The sequence below is a fragment of the Schistocerca gregaria genome, chromosome 2 (assembly GCF_023897955.1).
Source record: "Schistocerca gregaria isolate iqSchGreg1 chromosome 2, iqSchGreg1.2, whole genome shotgun sequence".
Classification (NCBI taxonomy): Eukaryota; Metazoa; Arthropoda; class Insecta; order Orthoptera; family Acrididae; genus Schistocerca; species Schistocerca gregaria.
Window position 1 is genome coordinate 837,786,721 of NC_064921.1, and position 25,003 is coordinate 837,811,723.

General features: G+C 42.7%; 1 protein-coding gene across 1 annotated transcript in view; it reads right to left on the reverse strand.

Annotated features, from left to right (window-relative positions):
- Nucleotides 1-7,854: 7,854 nt before the first annotated feature.
- The window catches only part of LOC126335191 (uncharacterized), a 185,965-nt gene continuing 168,816 nt past the window's right edge, over nt 7,855-25,003 (reverse strand). The window contains exon 3 of the mRNA XM_049998190.1: nt 7,855-9,196. Coding sequence (XP_049854147.1) covers nt 8,745-9,196 — 452 coding nt within the window. The 3' untranslated portion in view covers nt 7,855-8,744. The remainder of the gene's footprint in view (nt 9,197-25,003) is intronic.

The window sequence follows — 25,003 nt, forward strand, 5'->3', positions numbered from 1 at the left end:
CTGAAATAGTTGATTTTTTCTCAATTTGCGATAACTGAAAGACGATCTGTTAAAAACCATTCGTAAAAACCATTTGTAAATGTTATATGTTTGTCACTTGAACTCTCTTCCTGCCTCTACCGTCCCTGTACAGTTGGATGCCAGGGGAAAGGAGGAAGGGGACTATGGGTCTTTATTGATTGTAATATTTTTTATTGGAAAATTGGTTGGGTTTTGCCACATCTTTTGCGTGAGGTCAGAGTAGAATGAACATGTTTTACAACAGAATATTTTAAGACCTGAAGATGACAACATAGTCTGTTGAAACCGTTTGTCTTAAATAAAAAGAATGTTTGATGCGATCTTGGCTTCTGAATGGTTTTTAACAGATCGCTTTACAGTTATCACAAATTGAGAAAAATCAACTATTTCAGGTTTCAGCAAACATAAAGAATGTCACTCTGCTGTTGGCATGGATTGGCTTTATAACAAATTTGATCTAAATGGGACTGCTGGTAAAAGAACCCCCATAAATTCTGGTGGTTGGTTCTGATGTCTCCAGCATCACTCTTTTCAGTGCTCGTAATCAGATGTGATGAAACTGACTTAACAATAGTGACCAAACTGTTTTTACTTTACAAAATCTAACACAACAGCACAGAATTATTTTTTGAAAGGTACGTGTGTATTTACCTATACTTACTTGCTACGGCCAGCTACCGACTCTAGCCGTGAAACCATTCGCACACATATATGTACATGTACTTGTCCAATATTTCTAGATCGCTGAATTTCTAAGTTCCATAATGGTAGAAGCCGTAATACCGTTAACGTTTTCTCTGTAGACATTATCAGCCTTAGTAATCCAACGATACTGTAGTTCTCTTTGCTCAGCACAAGCTAGTGTATTCACTTTGCAGTGAGTGTTACCGCTATTTCTGTTCCACTGCTGGCTGTAGAAGTAGAAGAAGGAAGAGGAGGGTTTGAATATCAAACTGAAGATTTATTCCTCACATGGAAGCTGCCCATCATAGTCCCCTAATATGTAGTGGTAAGAGGGCCTAGTGGACGGCCCGTCAAAAACTGAACACAGATCAAGCGCAAAAACAGAAGGAAGGTGTACTGAACTGTGAAAAAAAACAAAATAGAAACAGTGAACGGTCCAAGCTGAACAAATGCAATATCGAGAGAAACTCAATAGCCGCGGTCTCGTGGTTATGGGGTCACGGTGTTGGATTGTAAACCGGCCTACCCGTGTTCAAAACTCCGTCATACCATTTATTTATTTGACAGCATTATGAATTGTCCGTCCGATCACTGAAATGTTTCTCTCCCTTCACTCTTGGCAGTTGTCATACTAAACATTTGTTGTAGAATACGAGTACTAAGAATACGTAACCTCACAAGTGAATGTGGTAAATATTGAGAGCAGGTGAGATACCACATAGAAGTCTCACAGAAATGAAAACAACAAATAAACGGGCGTAAACTATGTTGCAACAAAGGAATTCAAGAGTCAAAACTTCCAAACGGAATGGAATGTTAAAAACATACGTTTTGACAGAGCACAGAGAAACTGTGGTTGCGAAACTGTTGCGTTCATTTGTTGCAACTTATGTGACAAACTATTATGTTTTCACCATTTCCTTGGGAGTGATCACATTCACATTTGTATGAACACCTAAATCGGGCAGGAGGTGTATATCACTCACTTGCCACGCATACAAATTAGGTATATAGATAAGAGATTCCTATCATGTGATACACGTACTGTCGCTAATACCGGTATGACACATCAGACGTGTTTTTCGGTGGAGGATTCGGCTGACTTGTCGCCTTGCCATCAAATAACTTTTCTTATGTCTTGACCACACTTTTATTTTTCCAATTACTTTTTGGTTTTCGCAGCCAAAATATAAATAAATAAATTTGACAGGAGGGAAATTTGAACGCGGCTCGCCAATACCATGACCACTAAACCACTACCCCGTTGCTCTTGCAATTCATGTCCTTGGACCGAGCACTGTTTCTATTTCGCTTTTTCTTCACAGTTCAGCACACCTTTCTGCTTTTATGCTTGATCTGTGTTATGATTTTGGCGGGCTGTCCACTGGACCATCACACCACTAAATCTGAGGGGGTGCGATGGGGAGTTTCCTTTGTCAGTACGAAAGGCAAAAGTCCAAAATACATTTGTGTTGCAAGCTTCGCACGGGCAGAATCCCCCTCCCCCCCCCCCAAAAAAAAAGAAAAAAGAAAAGAAAAAAAAACTTTCTCATCTCGAACAACTTCTCAGACCTGGTGAGGGGTCTACGATCACTTTTTTTTTTGCCATCAGTCTACTGACTAGTTTTATGCGGCCCGCCACGATTTCCTCTCCTATGCTAACCTCTTCATCTCAGAGTAGCACTTCCAACCTACGTCCTCATTATTTGCTGGATGTATTCCAATTTCTGTCTTCCTCTACAGCTTTTTCCTTCTACAGATTCCTCTAGTACCACAGAAGTCATTCCCTCATGTCTTAACAGATGTCCTATCAGCGTGTCCCTTCTCCTTATCAGTGTTTTCCACATAGTCCTTTCCTCTCCGATTCTGCACAGAACCTCCTTATTCCTTACCCTATCAGTTCACCTAATTTTCAACATTCATGATGTGTAGCACCACGTCTCAAACGCTTAGATTCTCTTCTGTTCAGGTTTTCCTATAGTCCATGTACGAAACGTCCCCTTAGAAAAATTAGTGAATTACTGTGCTGGTAAATCCCTTACGTTATTTGATTTTCAAACAGCTGAGCAAAACTGAACTTCAGACATTTCACTCTTTACCTATTCTGATCAACACTAAACTGACACACAATATTTTTTTAGTGCAACGCAATCTGACTTTCAAAAATCCCTACAAAAGAATGGCCTTGACTAACATTAACCTATACCTTTCACAAATCACTTACCTCACAAAAATCTTCGTTACTCAAGCTACTGCAATACAGCGAGCGCCACTACTGCCAGCTAAATAAAAGATTCAAACTACTGAAGGCACTAACTACTGATAGGCATAGTTAGCAAATGAAAGATTTTGATAGGGAACAAACAATCTATTTACCTTAACAGTGTTCAAAAGTCATAATATGTATAGCAGTTCATGACATCCAGTCTTACAAATCTCAAAACTCCGTCATTTCTCTCCCCACATCCACCACTGCTGGCGGCTCACCTCCAACTGCGCAACGCTACGCGCTATTAACATCCAGCTGCCCAACACTACAATGGCCAATAACAATGCAAACCAGCCACAGACTGCACACAGCACAGCCAGTGATTTTCAGAGCGCTACGTGGTGTTACCAATATAAAAAGCTAAACAGCCTACTTACACATGTTTCACTACCATACAATGCTGTGCTCCAGATGTACATTCTCAGAAACTTCTTCCTGAAATTAAGAGCAATATTTGATATTAGTAGACTTCTATTGGCTAGAAATGCCCTTTGTGCCATTGCTAGTCTGCTTCTGATGACCTCCTTGCTCCGTCCATCACTCATTATTTTACTGCCTAGGTAGCAGAACTATTTAACTTCATCTTCTTTGTGACCATCGAACCTGATATTAAGTTTCTCGCTGTCCTCATTTCTACTATTTCTCATTACCTTCGTCCTTCTTCGATTTACTCTCAATCCATACTCTATACTCATTAGATTGTTCACTCCATTCCACAGATCATGTAATTCTTCTTCACTTTCACTCAGGATAGCAACGTCATCAGCGAATCGTGTCATTGATATCCTTTCACCTTCAATTTTAATTCCACTCCTGAACCTTTCTTTCATTTCCATCATTGCTTCCTCTGTGTACAGATTGAACAGTAGAGGCAAAAGACTACATCCCTGTTTTACACCCTTTTTAATACGAGCACTTCGATCTTGGTCGTCCACTCTTATTATTCCCTCTTGGTTGTTGCACATATTGTATATGACCCATCTCTCCCTTTAAAAACACTTCGTCTTCAGGCCACAAGTGGCCCATCGGGACCATCTGACCGCCGTGTCATCCTCAGCTGAGGATATGGGTAGGAAGGGTGTGCGGTCAGCACACTGCTCTCTCAGTCGTTATGATGGTTTTCTTTAACTGTAGCCTCTACTATTATGTCGAGTAGCTCTTCAATTGGCATCACGGGGCTGAGTGCACCCTAAAAAAGGCAACAGCGCATGGCGGCCCGGATGGTTACCCATAGTGCCGGCCAAGCCTGACAGCACTTAACTTCGGTGATCTGACGGGAACCGGTGTGTCCACTGCGACGACGCCGTTGCCGTCTCTCCCTATAGCTTGCACCTATTTTTCTCAGAATTTTGAACACCATTTAACATTGTCGAAAGCTTTTTCCAGGTCGACGAATCCTATGAACGTGTCTTGATTTTCCGTTAGTCTTGCACCCGTTGTTAACCGCAACGTCAGGATTGCCTGTCTCGTTCCTTTACCTTTCCTAAAGCCAAACTGATCGTTATTTAGCGCATTCTCAATTTCCTTTTCCATTCTTCTATATATTATTATTTTCAGCAACCTGGATGCATAAGCTATTACGCTCATTGTGCGATAATTCTCGCACTTGTCAGCTGTTGCCGTCTTCGGAATTGTGTGGATGACGTTTTTCGAAAGTCAGGTGGTATGTCGCCAGACTGATACATTCTACACACCAACATGAATAATAGTCGTTTTGTTGCCACTTCCCCCAACGATTTTATAAATTCTGGTGGAATGTTATCTATCCCATCTGCCTTATTTGATCTTAAGTCCTATAAAGCTCTTTTAAATTCTAATACACGGTCCCCTATCTCTTCTAAATCGACTCCTGTTTCTTTTTCTATCACATCAGACAAATCTTCCCCCTCATAGAGGCTTTCAACGTATTCTTTTCACCTATCCGCTCTCTCGTCTGCATTTAACACTGGAATTCCTGTTGTACTCTTAATATTATCACCCTTTCCTTTAATGTCACTTAAGGTTGTTTTGACTTTCCTGTACGCTGAGTCCGTCCTTCAAACAATCATTTCTTTTTAGATTTCTTCACATTTTTCATGCAGATATTTCATCTTAGCTTCGTTGCACTTCCTATTTACTTCATTTCTCAGTGACTTGTATTTCTGTATTCCTCAGTCTCATCATTTTTGTACATACTCCTTTCATCGATCAATTGAAGTATTTCTTCTGTTAACCATGGTTTCTTCGCAGTTACGTTTTTTGCACCTATATTTTCCTTCCCAACTTCTGTTACCGCCCTTTTTAGGGATGTCCATTCCTCTTCAACTGTACTACCTACTGAGCTATTCGTTATTGCTGTATCTATAGCCTTAGAGAACTTCAAGGCCAGCCGGAGTGGCTGTGCGGTTCTAGGCGCTACACTCTTGAACCGAGCTACCGCTATGGTCGGAGGTTCGAATCCTGACCTGGGCGTGGATGTGTGTGATATCTTTATGTTAGTTAGATTCTAGGCGACTGATGATCTCAGAAGTTAAGTCACATAGTGCTCAGCGCCATTTGAACCATTTTTGAACTTCGAGAGTATCTCGTCATTCCTTAGTACTTCGGTAACCCATGGTCAACTACCCAACAGTAAATACATTTTTGCCTCACACAGGTCGATGATAGGCAAAATCGATTGTCAAGCGCTGCTAGTGTAAGTGAATGAAATGTCGGTCGAGTCTGGGAAGAGTTCGAATTTGGAGTCCGTCGAGATCGAGGGGAAGCATTTCGACATCATCTGACGTTTTTGCTTACTTTAAGTCGAAAATAAATCACAAGCGCTCACCGCAAAATTCAAATTTCAAAACTAGCACTAAGTGAATGAAGTGTCAGACGAGTCAGGGAGGAGTTCGAATTTGGAGTCGGTCGAGTACAGGCAGAGGCTTGAACTCATATCGTACCGGCTGAGTGAATTCCCACTGCTGTGGGTTGATCCTCAGCAAAACATTACCGATTGCTGACTTATGATATTCCCTACAAGTGTTTTACAAAGATTTTTCAGTGTACCGTATTTTCGAGCTAGCGTCCACTGCACTGGTCATATCTTGAACTGCAATAAAGATGTGACATAATACTAAAAATTCTGACCTCTTATGAGATTAATCGTAATTATATGTGTGAGACGAAAGCAGTGTCTGCCTGATACAGGTCAAACAACGTACATTTTAGCACTGGTTATCGCAAAACTCTTTATCATTGTGTGAACACTGTTGAGCAGCCGTATCCTAATTACAAATGTCTTCCGAAGCAGCTACATCTGACTAACATTTATCTATTATGCCACATTCACATCAAAATCAAAGCTAGGCTGCTATTTAGATTAATAATAATTGACGTCCTATTAATCGGTAGTGTTTCAACCTCCTTTTACTGACGGTAAGCAAAATCTACAAATAATATTTATCTGCTACCTTACACAGAAAGTAACGAGACTCACATTAAGAAACGGTTTCTGCTTACATTAGGTATCAACACGACAGAATTAATAATAAATGACTTATTGTCTACAGCTTTTTCTTAATTAGCGAAGAACATCACTGGATTAGGCCGATGTGAACCCTGCATGTGACATATCGCATAAGGATTGTGTTGTACATGATAAATTATGTAGGATAACTGAACACGTGCAGATTCCATAAAACCAGCGAGAGATGAAGTTACAAGATGAGGATCACCTATATTGACAGTGTGACGTTGAATTTCATAATAACACGACAGATACTTCAAACCACTCACCACTGCACAGCATGCACCGTTTCTCATCCACTGGATATAGTTTGGAACCTCAAAGAACAATAGGAACATTTTTCGATACAATTCCCTGTGACTATTCCTCAAAGAACGAGTATGCGAAACCTGTCCCACGGCAAATTTCGCGAGTTCAAGTGAGACGTAGGTGACGTATCTACATTAATATTATGACTTTTGATTTCTTAAAATCGTTCGATATATTCCCACAACGTTGCTCATAACTTAAAATATTTGTTTACAGAACAGTACAGCTGTGATAAAACCCGCATACCATCTGTGCGTTATGCAGTGACGTTAAAAGCAGTGTAGGTTATACTAAGAGAAATTGGGTCTATTGCACCATAATAGACGTGATAACAGTATGCACAAAACACTTTTTGGTGGTGGTTTAATTTCCAGTGAAATGTCGGTTCTTAAGAACATCTGAGGAATCTTTCAGGGAAGGTTTTTCTGCGAAGTACGAAGGCTATTCAGAAAGTAAGGTCCGATCGCTCGAGAAAATAAAAAAAAAAAATGTTTTATTTGCAACAGTTTGCTACGTCCTCCAGCTACTTCTCTACATAGTCGTGTCTCCGACTTAGAAATTTGTTGTAGTGTTGCTCCAACTTTTTAATACCCTTGTCATAGTCAGCAGGCACCCGTGCTTTCCACCACTTCTCTAAGCTGTCTGCAGTTCGTTGTCTGTGCCAAAATATTGTTTTCATAGACAGTTGTTCATGTGAGCAGACATGAACATCAGAGGGAGCCAAGTCGGAGCTGAATGGTGGGCGATCAAACACTTCCCACTGAAAACGCTGCAGTGGTGTGCTCACTGCCCCTGCAGTGTGTGGCCAGGAATTTTCATGAATAAGGAAATGTGTGACTGGTACGTTATGTGGGGTTGCAGTGGGGATCCATACTTGGCGGGGACATTATTGTTAAAGGCATGTTACCCACTCACTGTGTGCTCAAAACTGAAAAGAACGATGTGACGCAATCGGTAGGCATACTAGATACACTGCCCGATAAATTGGGTCATTTCCATTTCGTGATCTATCGAACCTTAATTTCCGAACAGCCCTTGTATTACTGTATGAAGCAGGAATGTAAATAAACATTTGAAGAGCGAATATTACAAAAACAAAATTTTAATTGAATTCATTCAGTTCACACATTAAACAACTATTACAATGCAGACTTGATATTTATAAGTTACTGATATAAATATTAAATAAACTTAGCTACTAGGCATTGATCTAACAGCTAGACACATAACTTTGAGCACTGAAGACACGTGGAAGACGGAAGTGATATAGTGCTTGATAAGGCAACTAAGGTACCACTAAAGTAACGACTGAAAGGAAATAAAATCCTGATAACATGAAGTTGACAATGACAGGAAACAAAATCCAGTCTTGTGAGATGTCCTGTATAGTGAATGAGGGAAACAAGCAGGCGAAAATTCTTAATACGGAGAATACAGAGGCTGATTTGGAAATATTTATATATATATATATATATAATGTGTGTGTGTTGTGGCTGTAAGGCGGCGTGATGCTAGAATATAGTGAAATAAGGATTTTTCCTGGAACTGTGTTGCGATTATATATTTTTTTCAGTGACTTTCTGGGCAGTAGGTTGTGTGTTTAGGTTGCTTTTTTTCGTTTTTCCAGAGATTCTGGATGGCGGGCAACGAATCCACATTTTTGTTGATAATTCTGTTTTGCGTATGAAAAGTAGGCCTGTGATGTTTTCTTTCCTTTTTAGTGAGGTTGTGTTTATGTAATTTTAAAAAATGGAGAACAGTTTTGGGGGAGAACTGATGTCTTGTTTTCCGAGCTACTCCAATACACGTCGAGATAAGACAAGGTAAAGAAGCAGTTCGATATGTTTACGAAACGATCAAACTTGATCTTCTCATGCTCAGATTTCTCTCATTCAAGTCAAAGCTAGCACTCCATGCACACTGTCCATTCATAGAGCAGCACTACGAAACGTCTCGGCTCGCGAGCTACGGAGCCTAGGGGTAGAAGTTCTGCAGAGCATCTGCGTACAGCACGTTGTACTGGTCGCGGAGCACGTGGACGCGCGAAGGCTTGCCGTTGAAGACGTAAGGCCCTTTGTCGAGGGTGTTGACGGCCGACTGCTGCAGCGCCGGCTTGGGGGTCGTGGTCGTGGAAGCCGGACGACCTTGCCAGCGGTAGACGCCGGTCGGCTTGCCGTTGGAGACGAACTCGACGGGCACGTTGATGAAGGGGTTGTAGGTGGCGGCGCGTCGCGGGGGCGGCGGCGGCGGCGGGGGCGGCTGGCTGACGTAGCCCAGGCCCGGCACGAAGACGTAGGGCGCGGCGGGCATGCGGATGTAGTAGACGGGCGAGTCGGGGAACGGCTTGCGGCGCGTCGAGGCGCCGCCCACGGGCAGCCGCAGGCCGCCGGCGCGCGAGAACGCCTCCAGCCCGGAGTCGGGGTCTCCTGCGGACACAGTGCGATTGACGTCACACGGTGCTGTCGACATCGACCTCCAGTAGCGGCCACATTATGTGTACTCATTACTATGTCACACTTCTGGCACTCACAATGTTTGTTATCATTACACAGATTTAATAAGAATGAAATGGTAAGAGTTCATTAACAATGTTGAGATGAGGAAACAAAAATATCAGAATAAACTGTCTCGCAGTTGTAGATGACTTTACTACACTTTCTGAAAATTTCACGGCTGCTGAATAATTTAGAAGAAATAGCCAGTAGGACTGGCTTAAGAATTTCTGCAGAGAGAACCAAACTTTTAACCGACATTAGCCCATTTTATAACAGTGGTAGGTTTTCTTCCCAGGTACAGCTGGTTCATGTTTATCCCTCTAGATGACAGCTAAATACAAACAACTGTGAGAAAGTAGAACAGACATGCCCTCTGCGCATGTGTCACTGAACTCAACAAACAACAAGCCATTTCTGTTGTGACATTTGTCTGCAATAATGTTCAAGCCCAAAGTTTACATCGCTTAGCTTCATAATGTACGCCACGTATCACATATAGATAAACCAAGAATAGTGTAATGTAATGCTTAAACATTATATTTGAAGATACATTTAAGTTTATTATAATTCATTTCCATTGTTATGCTTTGCTTCATTGTTGATTACGGCTGGCAGGTTTACCTGCCAATGGTATATAACAAACACATTATAATGAGGTTGGATTATAGTAATTGAGCAATATGCAGAATGAAATTTCCACTCTACAGCGGAGTGTGCGCTGTTGTGAAACTTTCATGGCAGATTAAAATTACGTGCCGGACCGAGACTCTTACTTGGGACCTATGCCTTTCACCGAGAAGTGGTCTATCATCTGAGCTACCGAAGCACAACTCACGACCCGCCCTCACAGCTTTAATTCTTCTAGTAACACCAAGCTTCACAGAAGCTCTCCTGCACACCTTGCAGAACTAGTACTCCTGAAAGAAAGGATATTGCGGAGACATGGCTTACTCACAGCCTGGGGAACGTTTCCAGAATGAAATTTTCACTCTGCAATGGAGTGTGCGCTGATATGGAACTTTCAAGGCAGATCCCATGAAAGTTCATTCTGGAAACGTCCCCTAGGCTGTGGCTAAGCCATGTCTCCGCAGAATCCTTTCTTCCAGGAATGCTAGTTCTGCAAGGTCTGCAAGAGAGCTTCGGTGAAGTTTGGAAGGTAGGAGACGAGGTACTGGCGGAATTAAAGTTGTCGGGTCGTGAGTCGTGCTTGTGTAACTCAGATGGTAGAGCACTTGGCTGCGAAATGCAAAGGTCCTGAGTTCGAATCTCGGTCCGGCATACAGTTCCAATCTTACCATGAAAGTTTCAACTGAGCACTAGTTATTCTATCTAGAGTCTTACCTTACAATGAAATTATTGTACGAAAATGAAACACCTACAGCCACCCTTATGAACTTCTTCGTCGTGTACCTGCTAGTTTTGGGGCTTGAATGTGCCATCTTCAGGTCGTAGTTGATGCTTAAGAGGTTATCACGATCCATATATAGACTGCATCAGTGGCCAACATAACTGTATTACGCAGGCTATCTGTAACAGTGATGTCAGCACTCCTACCATCAACTGCCAACTGACAAACCTGGGGCGCTGACCTCACTGTTACAGATAGCCTGCGTAATCCAGTTATGTTGGCTACTGATGCACCTATATAAGGATCGTGATAACCGCATCTGCATAAATTGCGGCCTGAAGATAGCAGACTGAAGCGCCAAAACTGGTAGCTACACAATACAGAAGGTCATAAATGAGAACTGCTGTAGGCGTTAAATTTTCTTACAATAGTAAACGGCCGTTGTCCCCATGAGCTCCAGTCAAAACAATGGACATATAAAAAAATATTGACGCATTAGACAAGTGATGGTGAGCATGATAAAAACACTGTGGATGATATCATCTTTCCTCCTGAAGAAGAACAAGGGGTGTCCGTAAAATAAGGTTCCCAATTTTTTTGCACAGTGTAAAACATTTCATGAATGCGTACATTTTTTGGAAAGTTCAGACTTTAACCTATTTTTCTACATAGTCGCCACTGATGTCAATGCATTTTTGCATGTGGTGTACGAGTTTTTGAATGCCCGAAGCAAAAAAATCTGCCGCCAAGTCGCGTAGATAATACCTGAGAACCGCTTCTTCCAGCTGTTCTCTGTCGCCGAAATGAGTTCCATTTAGGCGTTTCTTCATATCAGGGAAGAGATGATAGTCACTTGGGGCCAAGTCTGGGCTGTGGGGTGGATGATTGACAATACCCCGCCCAAATATTGCGATGAGCTCGTTGGTAGCTTTATCGGTGTGCGGTGTGCGGTCGAGCGTTATCCTGATGCAAACGCACCCTCTTGGACAGCATATCCCTCCTCTTGTTTTGAATTGTACGACGCAATTTTTGCAGTGTCTCGCAGCACCCGGCAGCGTTGATTGTTGTACCGGTGGGCAAGAACTCGCGCAACAATACCCCCTTCCGGTCCCAAAACACTGTTGCCATAACTTTGCCGACGCTCTGCGTTTGTTTGAATTTTCGCGATCTCGGCGACTATGGGTGATCCATTATTTGGACTGTTCTTTGGTTTCGGGTGTCCGGTAGTGCACCCAAGTCTCGTCTCCAGTCACGATGGAGTCGAGGTATTCCTCGCCATGAGTTCCATAATCTTGAAGAAGCTCTTGGGCCGCTTCAACGCGTTGACGTTTGTGGTCTTCAGTCAACATTCTTGGCACCCACCTCGCGCAAACCTTAGCATAAGCTAGATGCTCTGTCAAAATCTTGTCAACAGAGGTTTTGCTGACATTGGGGATCATTTCGGAGAGCCCAAGAACCGATCTGAGAGCACCGTTGCCTCCACTTTTGCGATTGTTTCGTCAGAAACAGATGGCCGTCCGGAACGCTCCTCATCAAGGATGTCAGTACGCCCGTTCTTGAACTCTCCGCACCACTTGCGCTCGTGTTGTCGCTCATACACTTGTGTCCATAGATTTTGCATAGCTGGGAATGGATTTCTGCCGGCGCAATGTTTTTTGCAGACAGGAAACGGATCACCGAGCGCAGTTCACACCCGGCGGGAGAAGCGAAGGGGAGATTCATCACTCACGGCTGCCAAGCCAAGACTGAGCTCCGCAGGCAGCTCGCCAGGGAGGGGATTTGGAGTGGGGGAAACAAGATACACTACAGAATCGCGGGATCCACCTTATCAGCGCTTTTCAGGACTGTAGCGCCATGGGAACCTTATTTTACGGACAACCTTCGTAGAAACTGATGTTGACTGATATGTCAGATCATGAAGCAGAAGGAAATCCTGAACGTTTTCCAAGGAGACTACTCCAATGGCATAGTTAATTTTTTAGTGCTGTATACCTCTGATAAAACTGAACTGGAAATGTCAGGCAAAGCGCCTGAAATACGTAAAAGAACTTAGAAAATGTACACAGCTTTCAAGTGAGTGGCGAAAATGTGGCTAGCATACATGAAATGACACAGCAGCCTCAAAGCAGCAAAGCAAAGACTAGACAACAAGTAAAGGCAGTATGTCCTTCAAGAACTAGGAGTGGTATAAGCCTAGACAAGAAAGCAAAGGAAGGTGATTTGAAAACAGACTCATGTGATAAAAAAAGAAGAAAGCAGTTTCATGATTGAAAATGAAGCAAAACTGAAATCTTAATCTCATGCTGTATCAAAGAAGAAGAGGAAGTGACGTAAAAATGAAAACAGTGTTAGAAGTAAGATTCCTTGATATTTCACTTACAGTCCATAATTTGCGGACTCAAAGAAAATTTGAAAACTGCCTCGGCAGAATGCTCAGTCAACCTAATATTCCTCTCCTGAGCTTTACAAGGGATTTTTGTCTCCAAGCATTTCTTAGCAACAGCATTTCCAGGTCAGTCAACGGATCAAAATTTAAGGTTCACACTGCCATGAGATATGATGGCAAGGAACATTGACTGGTCAGAAGTGAGCAGCGAAATTCAAGATGAATCTATTGTGGGCGCAGAACACTGTTCAAACGTGAAAAATATAATATTGCCCTCCAAGTGACAAAAGCCTTATAGCGTACAGTAAATAGCATATTTAAAGAAACAATTCATAAAATGCTGACAAACTTCATAAGTACATAGTTTAAGGAATGTGATGTTTGATTTAATTGTTTATTACGAATATTCAAAATGTTCAAATGTGTGGGACTTAACTGCTAAGGTCATCAGTCCTTAAGCTTACACAGTACTTAAGCTAAATTATTCTAAGGACAAACACACACACCCATGCCCGAGGGAGGACTCGAACCTCCGCCGGCACCAGCCGCACAGTCCATGACTGCAGTGCCTCAGACCGCTCGGCTAATCCCGCGCGGCTACTACGAATATTAAACCATTCTTTAGAAACTACACTAGTTAGTTTTTTTTTCTAAAACGCGCATATCGCGATTCGTCATTTGTGACCCCTTCATTAACCACTGGCAAGAAAACGTTCCAATGAAAAATGTGATGTAAACAAAACTAAAATGTCTGATACTTTAATCATTATACCGTATGTATGGGAGGATTTTGGAAGCAAAAATATTTCTGGAATCAAGTGTGTTCAAATTACAACGAAATATCTGTAAACAGACGTTGGCCAAATAGAGAAAGTTAAAAAATTTAAAGATCTCGGTGAGATAATCCGACAAAATGATATAGAAAAAGCAGCTATAGAGGAAAGGTTATATAAAATAGGAAGTGCGTCTGGTACCACTAAAGAACTTTGCAATAAAAAATGCCTGTAAAAAAATGCAAAAATAAGGTATTAAAGTACAGTAGTGAAGCAAGAATGTCTATCGCAAAGCGAAGCCTAGAATTAAACTATAATTAAGTAAATTAGAAAAGTTAATCAATAAGAAAACATTAACCCTCCGAAAAACCACGAAGTCTGGAAATTACGAATTATTGATGAAATTTATGGAAACATATCAGAAGTAATGAGAAATAGCAGACTGGTATTTTTCAGGCATGTATCGAATGCAAGATAATAGATTAATCAAGAAAATTTTCAAATATTTGTGGGGAAAAAGACAGCAAAAAGTTGGATCCACAAAATAAAAAAGTATTTAGAAAAAAATAACGCCGGCCGCGGTGACCGAGTGGTTCTAGGCGCTCAGCTCGGAACAGCGCGACTGCTACGGTCACAGGTTCGAATCCTGCCTAGGGCATGGATGTGTGTGATGTCCTTAGGTTAGTTAAGTTTAAGTAGTTCTAAGTTCTAGGGGACTGATGACCATAGAACAAAAAAAAAAAAACACACACACAAAAACTGAAAAAGCAGCTGACAAACAAGTGTTTAGGGAAAAGGTATTGAATATGGAAGGATTCCAAGGGAGTAGAGTGAAAAAACTGGTCTGAAGTGGTCAGAAGACAGCAAAAAATAATTAAAATTGCCACCTTGTCAATAGATGAACCATCTGAGAAGAAAAGAAATCATAGGGGATATTATATCATCATTTTTATAATAGTACACTACTGGCCATTTAAATTGCTACAACCGGGAAGATGACGTGCTACAGACGCGAAATTTAACCGACAGGAAGAAGATGCTGTGATATGCAAACGATTAGCTTTTCAGAGCATTCACAGAAGGATGGCGCCTGTGGCGGCACCTATAACATGCTGATATGAGAGAAGTTTCCGACCGATTTCTCATACACAAACAGCAGTTGACCGGCGTTGCCTGGTGAAACGTTGTTGTGATGCCTCGTGTAAGGAGGAGAAATGCGTACCATCACGTTTCCGACTTTGATAAAGGTCGCATTGTAGCTTATCGAGATTGGGGTTTATCGTATCGCGACATTGCTACTAGCGTTGGTCGAGATCCAATGACTGTTAGCAAAATATGGAATCGATGAGTTCAGGAGGAAAATACGGAACGCCGTGATGGATCCAAACGGTCTCGTATCACTAGCAGTCGAGTTGACAGGCATCTTATCCGCATGGCTGTAACAGATCGTGCAGCCACCTCTCGATCCCTGAGTCAACAGATGGGAACGTTTGCAAGACAACTACCATCTGCACGAACAGTTCGACGACGTTTGCAGCAGCATGGACTATCAGCTCTGAGATCATGGCTGCGGTTACCCTTGACGCTGCATCACAGACAGGAGCGCCTGCGATGGTGTACTCAACGACGAACCTGGGTGCACGAATGGCAAAACGTCATTTTTTCGGATAAATCCAGGTTCTCTTTACAGCATCATCATGGTCGCATCCTTGTTTGGCGACATCGCGGTGAACGCACATTGGAAGCGTGTATTCGTCATCGTCATACTGGCGTATCACCCGGCGTGATGGTATGGGGTGCCATTGGTTACACGTCTCGGTCATCTCTTTTTCGCATTGACGGCACTTTGAACAGTCGACGTTACATTTCAGATGTGTTACGACCCGTGGCTCCACTCTTCATTCGATCCCTGCGAACCCCTACATTTCAGCAGGATAATGCATGACCGCATGTTGCGGGTCCTGTACGGGCCTTTCTGGATACAGAAAATGTTCGACTGTTGCCCTGGCCAGCACATTTTCCAGATCTCTGACCAATTGAAAACGTCTGGTCAATGGTGGCAGAGCAACTGGCTCGTCACAATACGCCAGTTACCTCTCTTGATGAACTGTGGTATCGTGCACGCGCCGTCCAAACTCTGTTTGACTCAATGCCCAGGCGTATGATGGCCGTTATTACGGCCACAGGTGGTTGTTCTGGGTACTGATTTTTCAGGGTCTATGCACCCAAACTGCGTGAAAATGTAATCATATGTCAGTTCTAGTATAATATATTTGTGCAATGAATACACGTTTATTATCTGCATTTCTTCTTGGTGTAGCAATTTTAATGGTCAGTAATGTAATTTCAATTACTTTGGGAAAGACAGCCAAGACAAAAGACTCTGAAAAGCAAGGTACATGAAACTGTCAAGAAGAATGTAATGATACTTGTTTCAAAGAAGACAGATGCCGACGAGTGTGAATATTATCGAAAAATCATTCACACCCTACTGTGAGTGATGGACGGAACTTCTGCTACCAATACCTGTTCCACCCTTCCCTGATCCATTCGCGAAAGGTGCGTGGGAATAATGACTGTCGGCGAACCTTCGTATTAGTTCTAATTTCTCGGCCGTTTTACAAGATGTATGAGCCATGAACCTTATCGAGGATGGGTGGATTGTATGTTCCAACGATACAGATAGCGGTACCACAAATGCCATCACAACGAAGTGGTATCAATGCACGTCCAAGACTAAATTGTTCTTCCTGAAGAGGGGTAGTTACAGGGGCAACGGTATGGATGATTGACTGATCTGGTCTTGTAACAGTAGCCAGCATGGCCTTGTCGTGCTGGTACTACAAAAGCTTCCGGAAACTACAGTTGCTATTGTTTCCAAGAGCTTGCAGCTCTATTGTATGGTTTCAGCATAATGGCGTGCTCTTCGTTAAAGTATTCCGGAGGGAAACTAGTCCCCCATTCAGACCTCAGGAGGACGTCGTCCTCAGAAATAACTAAATTGGCATTCAACGGATGGGAGTATCGACTGTTAGATCCCTTAATAGGGGAGATAGGCTAAAAAATTTAAAAAGGAAAATGAATAGGCTGAATTTAAATACAGTGTGAATTAATGACGTGGTTCTCAACTGACCAGAGGTACTGGTCTATCTAGACCAGGACCTTTGGTCAGTTGATTACAGGGTTATAAATAGAAAATAAAATGAACTGGTGGAGAGAAATGGAAGCGGAGGCCACGTGGTAGAATTCTGCACAGAGCATAATTTAATCATCGCTAACACTTCTACATCTACATCTACATCTACATGGATACTCTTCAAATCACATTTAAGTGTCTGGCAGAGGGTTCATCGAACCACCTTCACAATTATCTGTTATTCCAATCTCGTCTAGAACGGGGAAAGAACGAACACCTATATCTTTCCGTACGAGCTCTGATTTCCCTTATTTTATCGTGGTGATCGTTTTTCCCTATGTATGTCGGTGTCAACAAAATATTTTCGCATTTGGAGGAGAAAGTTGGTGGTTGGAATTTCGTATGAAGATTTCGTTGCAACGAAAAACGCCTTTTGTTTTAATGATGTCCAGCCCAAATCCTGACCATTTCTGTGACACTCTCTCCCATATTTCGAGATAAAACAAAACGTACTGCTCTTCTTTGAACTTTTTCGATGTACTCCTTCAGTCCTATCCGGTAAGGATCCCACTTGATTTAAGAATCATGAAAGAACGTTGTATACGTGGAAGAGACCTGGAGACATCGAAAAATTTCTAATAGATTACATACTGGTACAACAATGATTCTGAAACCAGATTTTAAACTGCAAGAGATTTCTAGGGGAGATGTGGACTAACTATAATTTCCTCGTTATGAACTACAGATTAAAACTGAAGAAATTGCAGAAGCCGCGCGGGATTAGCCGAGCGGTCAGGGGCACTGCAGTCATGGACTGTACGGCTGGTCCCGGCGGAGGTTCGATTCCTCCCTCGGGCATGGTTGTGTGTGTTTGTCCTTAGAATAATTTAGGTTGAGTAGTGTGTAAGCTTAGGGACTGATGACCTTAGCAGATAAGTCCCATAAGATTTCACACACATTTGAACATTTTTTGGAATTGCAGAAAATTAGGAAATTAACGAAATGGGACCAAGTTAAACTGGCAGAATCAGAAGTTTTTAAGAGTTTCCGAAGTTGCAATAGGCAACAATTGACTGAAACAGGGCAGAAGACTTTAACAGAAAACGAATGTGTAACTTTGAGAGAGGAAATAGTGAATGCAACAGAGGATTAGAGTGGCACAAAGAAGAGACCCAGTAGAAATCCCTGATTTCCTGTTTGATATGTATATAATCTAACTGACGAAAAGAAAAAATATATATATATAAATGCGGGAAATGAGTAGAGCAAATGGGAATACAGACGTCTAAAAATGAAGTGCAAAACGTCATAGTAGGAGTGGTTAAGCGAGAAATGCTAGGTCACATAAGCATGCATGACTATAGGAATACAGAAAAGGAAAGCATTATATCAACATGAGGAGCTCAGATTCAAAACCAGTGTTAAGCAAAGAAAGGTGTCATACCACCTGTACATTGAGCAGGCTGCGGTGGTCTAACGGTTCTAGGCGCTCAGTCCGGAACCGCGCGACTGCTACGGTCGCAGGTTCGAATCCTGCCTCGGGCATGGATGTGTGTGATGTCCTTAGGTTAATTAGGTTTCTAAGTTCTAGGGGACTGATGACCATAGATGTTAAGTCCCATAGTGCTCAGAGCCATTTGAACCATTTGAATCATTGAGCAAGCAGTAGGGGAAACCAAGGAGTTATTTGGAAAGGGGATTAAAGTTCAGGAAGAAGTTAAAAGTATGAGGTTCGCCGAAGACATAATTTAATCAAAGACGGCAAAGAACGGAATTTATTTTATTTATTTATTGCCATAGACCTGTTACCTGATGTTTCAAAACAGGTCATACATCTCACAATTTTTGTTTTTCATCTTGTTTCAGTTTTCTTATCTTTTGTTTTATCTACAACATTTAGAAAGAATAATACTTTTCAAAATAACAATAATTTAAGGTTCAAATATAAATCAATTTTTTTAAAGCAGAATATAAAAAGATGATAGGATAGAGGAGAGATTTGTTCGTACCATCATCGATTGTGACTAACGGTGAATACCTCGGAATGGTTTCTTCGAGCTGTTGACTGCCAGTCACACACACACACACACACACACACACACACACACACACATACACACACACACAGACACATGGTTATTATTAGAGAAATAGTGTTGCTAACCCTATGTATTATTAATTCTAAGAATTAACTTTAGGTGCTCATCCGTGTACAGGTTTTGGTGATTTCCTGGCACCTTACGTTTATTTACTGTTACATACGTCTTCCTCCTCCTTTTCCTCCTCATTGACAGAATAGCAGTTGAGTGGAATGGGTAGAGTCTTGAAACGGAGTTACAAGTTAAAGAGCAGTAAAAGAAAGACAATGTTAATGGAATACACGCGAATTAAAACGACGCTGAGGAAGTTAGATTGGAAAATTGGACACTAAAAGTAGTCGATAATGTGTGCTGTTTGGGCAGCAAAATAAGTGATGCTGGTCTAAGGAGAGAGGATGTAAAGTATAGACTAGTAATAGTAAGAAAAGAGTTCTGAGAAATTGAACTTCGAGTACTAACGTCTGTAAAGGGAAGTCTTTTCAGATGGTTTTTAGAAAATAGTCTTATACAGAATTGAATATCAGTTACGCTGATCGAGAAGGTAACGAGAAAGTAGTGAATCGAATTGAGAGAAGAAAAATTTATGAATTGACTGAAAGAAAGAATTGCTTGACAAACGCCTACTGAGGCATCAGAGCATAATAGAAAAAACTGAAGTCTGTGTGTGTGTGTGTGTGTGTGTGTGTGTGTGTGTGTGTGTGTGTGTGTGTGTGTCTCTGTATGTGGAGGGGGTAGCGGCTAGTAGTAATTGCACAGTGAGACCAACGCTTCACTGTGGTAAGCAGATTCAAATGGATGTAGGTTACAGAAGGTGTGCAGGGACGAAGCGATTTGTACAATGTAGAGTGCCGCAGAGCTCCATCAAACGTCTTTAGACCGAAGACCACAACAACAGCAACAACAATAAAAACATAATAATAAATATCTAAGGCCTCAAAAATTGACTTCTAACTAAAGAAGTAGATGACTCAGAGTTACGAATGGAGTGCCGCAGCTAGAGCTATGTAAGCTCGTAGACAATGAAATAAATATGTGCGAAAATTGGCAATTGACCCTAAATAAGAAAAGTGTGAGATCATCCACATGAATGCCAAAAGAAATACGTTAAACTTCTGTTACACGATAATCAGTCAAATATAAAGGTCATGAATTCAACGAAATACCTAGCAACTATAATTAGGAACAGCTTAAATTGGAACGAACACATAGAAAATGTTGTGGGGAAGGCTAACCAAAGACTGTGTTTTATTGGCAGGACACTTAGAAAATGTAACAAAGCTACTAAGGAGAGTGCCTACACTACGCTTGTCTGTCCTCTTTTAGACTACTGCTGCGAAGCGTGGTATCCTTACCAGATAGAATTGGTGGAGTTCATCGAAAAAGTTCAAAGACGCGCAGTACGTTTTGTATCATCGCGAAATAGGGGAGAGAGTGTCACTGAAATGATACAGGATTTTGGATGAAAATCGTTAAAACAAAGGCGTTTTCTGTTGCAGAGCAATCTTCTCACGAAATTCCAATTACGAAATTTCTCCGCCGAATGCGAAAATATTTTGTTGACGATGACCTACAAGGGAGAAACGATCACTATGATAAAATAAGGGAAATCAGAGCTTGTATGGAAAGATATAGGTATTCGTTCTTTTCTCGCGCTATACGAGATTGAAATAATAGAAAATTGTGAAGGTGGTTTGATGAACTCTCTTCCAGACACTTAAATGTGATTTACATTGTATCCATGTAGATGCAGATGTAGTTCCCTAAGAAAAAGCCTTTCGGTTTTGACGGTACAGGGCATCAAAATCGTCAACCTGCCTCTTCGTGGAAATATGGTCGTATATGGTATTAAGCGAAATTTCGTAGGAGCACGCAGAATGTTGTAGATGGAGAGTCGTCGACAGATGTGGCAGATACATTGTGAATGAGAAAGTCTGAAGGGTAATTCCATTTTAGCAACGGAATAAGTTAACATTTTAACAGTGTCAACATTGGACGAGATGATATTCAATAACATACTTTGCGCTGGATATGAAGAACACACTTCCTACGCCGCGATCGCAGTATACACTCCTGGAAATTGAAATAAGAACACCGTGAATTCATTGTCCCAGGAAGGAGAAACTTCATTGACACATTCCTGGGGTCAGATACATCACATGATCACACTGACAGAACCACAGGCACATAGACACAGGCAACAGAGCATGCACAATGTCGGCACTAGTATAGTGTATATCCACCTTTCGCAGCAATGCAGGCTGCTATTCTCCAATGGAGATGATAGTAGAGATGCTGGATGTAGTCCTGTGGAACGGCTTGCCATGCCATTTCCACCTGGCGCCTCAGTTGGACCAGCGTTCGTGCTGGACGTGCAGACCGCGTGAGACGACGCTTCATCCAGTCCCAAACATGCTCAATGGGGGACAGATCCGGAGATCTTGCTGGCCAGGGTAGTTGACTTACACCTTCTAGAGCACGTTGGGTGGCACGGGATACATGCGGACATGCATTGTCCTGTTGGAACAGCAAGTTCCCTTGCCGGTCTAGGAATGGTAGAACGATGGGTTCGATGACGGTTTGGATGTACCGTGCACTATTCAGTGTCCCCTCGACGATCACCAGAGGTGTACGGCCAGTGTAGGAGATCGCTCCCAACACCATGATGCCGGGTGTTGGCCCTGTGTGCCTCGGTCGTATGCAGTCCTGATTGTGGCGCTCACCTGCAGGGCGCCAAACACGCATACGACCATCATTGGCACCAAGGCAGAAGCGACTCTCATCGCTGAAGACGACACGTCTCCATTCGTCCCTCCATTCACGCCTGTCGCGACACCACTGGAGGTGGGCTGCACGATGTTGGGGCGTGAGAGGAAGACGGCCTAACGGTGTGCGGGACCGTAGCCCAACTTCATGGAGACGGTTGCGAATGGTCCTCGCCGATACCCCAGGAGCAACAGTGTCCCTAATTTGCTGGGAAGTGGCGGTGCGGTCCCCTACGGCACTGCGTAGGATCCTACGGTCTTGGCGTGCATCCGTGCGTCGCTGCGGTCCGGTCCCAGGTCGACGGGCACGTGCACATTCCGCCGACCACTGGCGACAACATCGATGTACTGTGGAGACCTCACGCCCCACGTGTTGAGCAATTCGGCGGTACGTCCACCCGGCCTCCCGCATGCCCACTATACGCCCTCGCTCAAAGTCCGTCAAGTGCACATACGGTTCACGCCCACGCTGTCGCGGCATGCTACCAGTGTTAAAGACCGCGATGGAGCTCCGTATGCCACGGCAAACTGGCTGACACTGACGGCGGCGGTGCACAAATGCTGCGCAGCTAGCGCCATTCGACGGCCAACACCGCGGTTCCTGGTGTGTCCGCTGTGCCGTGCGTGTGATCATTGCTTGTACAGCCCTCTCGCAGTGTCCGGAGCAAGTATGGTGGATCTGACACACCGGTGTCAATGTGTTCTTTTTTCTATTTCCAGGAGTGTAGAAACTCTTATTGTTCCAAGATGACCGATGTCAACAGTCTTATGCTGCCATCATCTGATATGAGCATGAAGATAATGAAGGGGAGGGGTGGGGGGTTATTACAGTTAATTTCATCCATTGTACAAAATACAAAATTTCACGTACCTTATAGACCTTGTTATAAAAGTGCCACATTACGTTACATGAAGTCAAAGCCTTTTATGCTCCTTCCTCTCATTATCTTCATATTTTCCCCTTAGTAGAGCAGGCGATGGGAACATAAAACTGCTGAAACCAGTCATCTTGGAACAATAAAAGTTTCTATACTGCGATCGCGGCCAACGAACTGTGTTCTACATTTCCAACCATACCAGTCACTCCACAGCATAACATGTGTACCCTACGCATATTGCAGATGCTGAAGCACTTTGTGGAGGCATTAATGTAGTACGTTTCATTCTCTGCCCCTGAAATAAACTTTATACTCAATAAAGCAAGACTCAGGTAGATTATCACAGCATAATTAACTCAAGATGGATAAAACGAGAGGCAGTTTCTCATATAACTAACGATTCCACTACGAGGATTGATACCCAGTATCATCGGAGGGAGAACCTTTTCTTTGTCTAGTGACCGTAAGCATGGAAGCGCCTGAACTCTCACGAGTTTGTGAGAAATTACAGTCGCATTTGTGGAGATTACGGAACTGTTACAAAACCTAAGTAATTTGAGTAACATTTTCTCGTTTAGGTATTTCAACTGAAAAACCTGTGACGAAAATTTGAAGATTTTTGTGGAAAGTTTAACATGTAAGCTAACTTATTCTAGAGGACAGTTCATTAGATTCTCCACGAGCCTAGAAGAAAGCAGAACGGAACCCTTTCGCGTCTTATGCAGGAAATGAGAAATCTGCCACACACTGTAAAGAAGGCAGCCACATTTTGACACGCATCATCAAACGAATGAAACAGCAGAAAATGAAGAGAAAGGAACAGCAGGCAGAAAACAGGAAATTAAACTGGAATTGGCATAAAAATTGCTCGAAATAAATTAGGTAATTTTATCGTCTACGCACAAAAATTCCAAAACGCTTTCGCACTTAAGCTTCGAGATAGTCATCTGGCTGTTAAGAGAATATTAAGCTCCTTTCTTAGGAAGTAAATATAAATATATAAGTTCAAATTGTGATGTAAACTTCGTTACAGTTTGGATCTTGAATATTGCAGGTTATCAGGCCGAGACATTTACGTTTGTTAGAGCTGACGAGAATGCTAATCGTTACTGTTAGTTTTAAACTGTTCAATTTATACTGGTCTGATAAGACTGTGATGTATATTTTTGAATGCTTGGAGGGACAGTGCTAGCCATTTCAACTGATGGTTGCCATACCTTTTCCAGAAACACAAATGAAACAATTTGCCTTGTATCGCTGTTTATGGAACTGTTCTGAGTAACAGAGAAACGGCTGTTTTGCTTCTATCAGGAGTAGTAGGTATGAAGGTGAAGCTTATTGTTGTACTACAACGAGGTGACAAAGGTGTCCGATCTCCTTTTCTCCAGCCTAGAGCACAAACTCGACGTGGCATGGGCTCAACAAGTCGTTAGAAGTCCCCTGCAGGAATATTGAGCCATGCTGCCTCTACACCCGTTCATAATTGGGAAAGTGTTGCTGGTGCAGGAGTTTATGCACGAACTGATCTCTCGATTGCGTCCCATAAATGTTCGATGGGCTTCATGTCGGGCGATCTGGGTGGCCAAGTCATTCGCTCGAATTGTCCAGAAAGTTCGTCAAGCCAATTGCGAACAATTGTGGCTCGGTGACATGGCGCATTATCATCCACAAAAATTCCATCGTTGAACGGCTTCAAATGGTCTCCAAGTAGTCGATCATAACCGTTTTCAGTCAATGATCGGTTCAGTTGGACTAAAGGACCCAGTCCATTCCATGTAAACACAGCCCACACTATTACGGAGTCACATCCAGCTTGCACAGTGCCTTGTTGACAAGTTGGGTCCATGGCATCGTAGGATATACTCCACACTCGAACCCTACCATTACGTCTAAAAAACTGACCAGGCCAAGGTTTCTCAGTCTCCAGGGCCCAACCAAAGTAGTCAAGAGAGGAGCTTCAGGCTGTTAAGTCCCGTAGTGCTCAGAGCCTTTGGAACCATTTGAACTCAGCTTCAGGCGATGTCGTGCTGTTAGCGAAGGCACTCGCGTCCGCCGTCTGCTGCTATAGCCCATTAAGGCCAAATTTCGCCACACTGTTCTAACGGATACTTTGGTCGTACGTCCCACATTGATTTCTGCGGTTATTTCACGCAGTGTTGCGCGTCTGTTAGCAGTGACGACTCAACGGAAACGCCGCTGCTCTCGGTCGTTAAGTGAAGGCATCCGCCACTGTGTTGTCCGTGGTGACAGGCAACGCCTGAAATTTGGTATTCAGTGCACACTCTTGACACTGTGGATCTCCGTATACTGAATTCCCAAACGATTTCCGTAAAGGTATGTCCCATGCTTTTAGCTC